This window comes from Centrocercus urophasianus, unplaced genomic scaffold (genome assembly GCF_019232065.1).
Source record: "Centrocercus urophasianus isolate 14NV4802_14NV808 unplaced genomic scaffold, USGS_Curo_1.0 seq_18, whole genome shotgun sequence".
Lineage (NCBI taxonomy): Eukaryota > Metazoa > Chordata > Aves > Galliformes > Phasianidae > Centrocercus > Centrocercus urophasianus.
The window spans coordinates 16,096,390-16,102,389 of record NW_024884733.1 but is presented as its reverse complement, the minus strand read 5'-3'; the positions used below and the strand labels follow the sequence as shown (position 1 = coordinate 16,102,389).

General features: G+C 37.5%; 1 protein-coding gene across 3 annotated transcripts in view; it reads left to right on the top strand.

The window, feature by feature from the left end:
- The first annotated feature begins 381 nt into the window (after positions 1–381).
- PRKACB (protein kinase cAMP-activated catalytic subunit beta) overlaps positions 382–6,000 on the top strand; it is a 32,581-nt gene continuing 26,962 nt past the window's right edge. For 2 of the 3 annotated variants that reach the window (XM_042819591.1, XM_042819590.1), the window contains exon 1: positions 382–624. In XM_042819591.1, the coding sequence (XP_042675525.1) occupies positions 438–624 (187 nt within the window). In that variant the 5' untranslated portion in view covers positions 382–437. Of the gene's footprint in view, positions 625–4,578; positions 4,770–6,000 lie in introns of all 3 variants that reach the window. The other variant, XM_042819592.1, reaches the window with a different exon arrangement.

Below are 6,000 nucleotides of genomic sequence, written 5' to 3'. Positions count from 1 at the left end.
CTGGTGCTAGTACTCCCTCTTCCTAAATGGGATGGACTGCAGAATAGTCACTTTTTTCAGGCGTGGCTGTGGTAAGTTAAAATATATATACATATCTAGCTTCTGATCTTTGCTTCTAAGCAAGTTGTTTATGGTATTTTTGTATAAAATACTTTGTAGTGTGAAATAGGTGATGTGTTAAAAAGTAATGCAAAGAAGCTACAGCAGTTGTTGCTGGTGTTTTCTTACAGAAATTCTTTTTAATTATCAGGAAAAGAGACATTTTAACAGTATAAAACACTACATGATAGAGCTTTTCTTAACAGGAAGTAGAACAGAGCAGTGGTTAGAAAACACTGCATACAGGAAGTTAGACACATGCGTAGCTCTTAGTGCTTGTGACTCGTCCTTTCAGATATTTTCTGTGTTGACTTTCTGAAAATTGCCAGTGTGCATAGATGGCAGCTCAGAAGGAGGTACCTTGTGCCCAGTGCACGGGGACAGCCACCGCGCTGCAGAGACTGGAAGGTTTCGCTAACCGCCTTTTCCATAGGCATTCCAAGGGCAGTGCGCATGAAGTGAGAGTGGCTCTGGAAAATGAGAGCCATCACTTCTCTGAACTTGCTGTCCTATGGGACAAATCAAGTAAGTAGGACTTCTTTTGTGTTGTTTATTTTACAGGTTTTCTCTTTTTAGGGTGCAAAGCAGTTGAAGAACTTCCGTGTATGTAATTGAATGCAATCTGAAATACATTCCAGGGGCAATTTTACAATTCATTACCATAAGCTATTAATGTGAAGAATAAGAAATTTTATCATGCATAGGGAAGTGAGGAATGGTTTCGTGGGCTGTGTGACTGGCAGGAGAATTCGACTGGTCCTGTTCTGTTAAAGCACACATGACTTGTTTTAGCAAGCCCTCGCTCCAATGTATACTGCTAAATTACTTCCTTCAGTTTCAAATTAAATCTACAAGTTCAGCAGAAAGAGAAACCTCGTTGAAAATTGTGATGTTTAAATTTTGAACTGAGCAGACGTGGCTGCACAGATTAAATTTCAAATTATAGGGCTTTTTGTCATTTGTCATTTAATTTTGCATGGTGTCTCAGAATGGTCCATACAGTCGTAAACAGTATAAAATTGTGTTTAGTTTCAATTATGATGTGTTAGTATAAGAATGCTGGATGTCACCAGCTTTAATTTCTTAATTAGTGAACAGTTGACAATATACATTTGTATGGACTAAAACTTTTCGTGATTGTTGGCTAATAAATTCGTGTTGTGTTGGCTAATAAAAGGGAGAACTCGGCAATAGCACAGTGTGAGTGAATTGACTTTTTTTTTTAAGCAATGCATTATTTTTCAAAGCAATTATTATCCCTGTGGTTAAATACTCATTTTAAAATGTTGCAATATGGTAATTGATGATAATTTTGTTCCAGATTTCTGGTTCATTGATAGATTTAGGATAGCACAGTTGTTTCAATTGAAAATAGGCCTTATTTGAAATGTTTAACACCAGTGTTAGCATGATGAAAATCAGCATTTGCACATATCCCTGCTTTCAGTTATGAGTATACTGCGAACAGTAAACGAGCTGAGAGTGAATCTGCTCTCAGAGGATAGGCAGTAAACATGGAAACAAAAAGTGTTAATGTGTCGACCTAAAATAGATTAAATCTGAGTCTCCAAAATGAGATGGAAAAGGATGGAATAGTTTAGTTGGAAAAGTAAATGATGAAAGTGTATAAATTCTGAGTTTCCGCTTCTCCAAAGTATTTTCCAATTGGTAAAAATAGATACTTCTGTTTATGCAGAAGTTCTTTTTTATGTAAATAACTGTTTGGAAAAAAAATAACACTGAAGCACTTCTGTTTATGTAACATGGAGGGAAAAAAAATGTTAGTGACCTACTGACATCTGCAAATGGTGACCTGCTCATGTATAAGTCCCTACTATTTTTTCCCCTCTATTTAAGGCCAGCCTCCTTGTCTGACATGCTCAATGAGGAAATGGACTGCCATGTATTCAAATGATAAACACAGTGAAAAGGCCTGTTATGTGAATGTCATTTTAAGTAATTAAGGGTGGTGGTGGTATGTAATTTTTCTGAGAAAAACAGCTGAATATTGGTTGATTATGTAGCTTTGGTTTCAGGGTGATATGCTGAGTATCTATGTAGGCTATGGCCTACATGTACGTGTCAGGATTCTGGCTTCACTACTACTGTGGCGCAAGAAGTGATAGAGAAGAAAGAGCAGAGGGAGGTGGCCTTTCTCTCCTTTCTCTCTGCTGCTGACTGCACAGAGTTGTAACTGTATCCCTGGGAAAATGCATCATCCCTGAAAATTCTTTGCAGCATTGCAAAGGAAAAATAGAAGGGAGAAGGCTTTAGTGTTGTGGGGTTTTTTTTTGTTGTTGTTGTTCCCCACCCCCCTCCTCCTCCCCTAACAAGTCAGTGTTGTAGAATTGTACTGGGTCACTGAATTCAGGCTGCAGATTAAATTCACAAAGTTTTTAATGAATAAGCAATTTTAGAAATGTGATGATGTTTGTTTTAGATGGATATTTGAATATTCTCGACTCTTCTATGCATACAACAGCAACTTATGGAATTTTAAGCTTGACTAAAATTAAATAGCAGATATTTAGCATGAATTAATTCTAAAGTGAAGGTAAAACCAGTCTTGCATTCCTGAAAAAAATTGCAGAAGAGCTTTTCAGATTTTTGTTGTAGGTCTAGGATTGAAGTTGAATTGATAAAAAAAAGAAAATTAGAATATTAACGCCTTCTGTAAAGCAGCATGGTAACAGGTCTGTTTCTGTGTATGTCCTTGTGCAAGCAGTTACTGCTGACACTGTGTTTACTGAAGGTGAAGGAGCTGTTTGCTGTCAAGTGGCTTCTTGCTAATGTGCTGCCAGTCAGCTACTGCTGTGGCTTAGACAGCCTTGACATGTGCTCTGCAGCCTCAAGGGTTTTCAGTGATCGATTTTGAAACTTATTTAATGCCTTGGTTTCATTATTTTATTATGTATGGAACATGATATTTCTAATATAGCTTGAACGCTTAGTTAACGTACGATGTTTGCTCTGATAGTGATGCCTCCTATTTTATTGTGTTGGCCCACAGTGTCAGAGGTGGATATTGGTGGGATGGTCGTAGAGGTCAAACCTTCCTACCAGTATCCCATTAAATGTTGCCATGTGACAGATGGCATCGCATGGACAGTCAGACAGAACGGTGTCTGACATGGAAGCGCATGTGAAGCAAAGGTGCCTCATTGAATTCATCCATGAGGAATGGATGCCAAAAGGCACCGATTGATATTCATTGACCCTTGCTGAAAATTCATGGAGGTGAAACAGTGGATATGAGCACAGGGAGATGGTGGGTTTCAGTAGTGGCAACAGCAATAGTGGGTACCTCTGCTGGTAAAAGGTTTTTAGGAGTGCAGCATGCAGGTTGTCATTTATCACTGGTGAAAATGCATAGCTAATGATGGTGTCTGTGTTGAAAAATAGTGCTTTGTAGCTAAGAATTTGCTCTGTCAAGCAGTATTATTGTGCTCTTTGAATCTGTTGTAGTTTCCATGGAAATAAATAGGAAGCATTACTTTCAGAGTGACCTACATATGAAATTAATTTGTTGTGTAAAATCTTTAGAATCCAGTAGGGACAGAGGTATCTCTGAATACCACAGGCCTTTGAATCTATTCTAAAAAATTGGCCAAGTGCACATGTAAATGCATAGACTGCACGAGTCTGGTCAGGGGTGCTGCAAAGGGCAAAAGGGATGTGATGGTAGGCAGCAGAATGCCACACTTCCATCTGAGATTCAGATGTCTGGAATGTGGCTGGTTGCAGTTATGTGGAACCCAAGTTTTGATTATTTTTGCAGATTGCTTTGTTTTGTTTTCTTAATAGTTTTTTGCTCTTTAAAGACTGAAGTGGAAGCGGAAAGGAGAATGAGGCTGCTTGGTGTTGATTGTAGGGACGGCAAGATCAGTGAGAATCTCTTATTCTTAAGCTGCTACAAATATTTTTATGAATCTGTGCAAAATAAGAGAATGTCTTAACTTTGAACAACATGCATGTTACAAAGAGGCACCACTTGCATCTTTTTATTATCTTCAGATTCTCATAGTCTATAAATTGCGAATAAATGGACGGATGATGAATAGGAATTCTATTTGGTCTCTAACTGATTCAACCTACCAATGTATTTCAAATACTGTGGAATTTCTTAGAGAATTTTAGCTGAATAATTGCTAGATATATAGAGAGGAAAATATGAAATATGAAATAACGTGTAAAATACATTGTGCAAATTGATTAAAGCTTTAGAGTAACTACTAGTTGGGTACAAGTCAACAGATAATTCTGGACTAAGGTTGCCATGGAAACAACCAGTGCTTGATATAATTGAGAACATCTTAAAAACCTCCTGGTGTTTGCATGCTTTTTTCGCCCTGCCATTTTGAGTTGCTTTAGACATGAATAGGTAGCATTGGTCAGAACAGAAGTAGTTAATGAGCAAAACCAAGTACCCGTGTGCTGAATATTGATTTTGGTTTACTACTGCTATCTTGTGCTTCACAGATTTTTGCATCAGAAGGAGCCCGTAAGGAAGAGAAGCTCTCTGGATTCTGTGTGCTTTCTCTTTCCAGTTAGTGTATAGTTGTGTTTCGAGCTTGGAGCACTGATTTCTGTAAAGATTAACATACTTCTGCAGTTATTGGATTAATATTAGCAGCAATATGTTTCTGAAAATTAGCTTTTCAGCATGAATGGTAAGTCTTTTCTATTGCCTTTGACACTATTTTTTGTTCTGTCTTCACAGTCAGGAAAAATCTACCAGGTTTCCCTTTCTTGTCTGCAGAGCTACATCGACTACAGAGCCCTTTGTTTCTGTAATCGACTTACTGTGGATTCTAAAAATGACCTGTCTTAAAGATTAGCAGTTTTATTAAACATTTTGCTTTGCATAGGTGGTATTTAGCATTTGAAATTCTATTTTGAAGCTTTCTTTCAGAAATAACTGTTCCAAATCATTGAATAGGGCATAGAATCCGAGATGGAGAATTTTATAATTGTATGCTCTGTGTGTTGCTTCACTTATTTTTGTGTGCCATTCATAACAAATTATTTTCTGTGAATTGGTACAAATCAAAAAGCCCTTCTGAAATTATTATAATTATCACCTAAAAGTCTGAACTGCTTTTGTTGTTTTTCATCTGAACCGTCTTATCCTTCTTTGGTCTTTATTCTTTCTAAATGATGGGATAGCAGAATAGTTCAGGTCGTGCATGGAAGTAGGGGAGGAGAGTGACATTTAAAATGAAATATTATAATGGGCGCAGTGAACTTATCAGGCAGGTGGTTGCTTTCCAAAAACACTGCTTGTTGTAAAGCACTTTAAATTAGTGGAATTATGGAGTACTTTATTCTTCCTTGAAATGTTATCCAAAATTGTACCTAAATGTTTAAACCGTGTACGTTTATTTCTTTAGAAGATGATGTCATTAGAAAATGGTTTTCAAAGAGCCCAAGCATAATGGTCTCTGCAATTGTGCCGTATCATTTCAAGCAGATAATCTGGAGCCTTGGGAAATGACTTGAGAGGGTTAAAGATTGCTTATAAAGAAAAAAACAAATACACTTTTATACAGAGTTTCTGTGTGTGTCTGCATGGTTTTGCTTTGTCCTACGAATTTAAAGGTCTGTTTTTACGAAGATTTCAGTTTTATAGAAGGCATGAGACAAAAAGTGGGAGGAGCCATCCCACTGCCTTGCCTAATATCGGTTTGCATGTACTTATCTCACACAAATGTTTTGAGGTTGTCCACCCCAAAAAGGAAAGTGTTGCCGTCATTTCCTCAGGGTATGGATCACAACAATATGCAGTATTGTTACATGCAGCAATGTACAGATATGGCTGCAAGACAAGTTATCAGAACTTTGTCCATGAATTATGAGGACCCACGTTACAGCATCATGGCCTCTGAAGTATAGCTCAGAGCA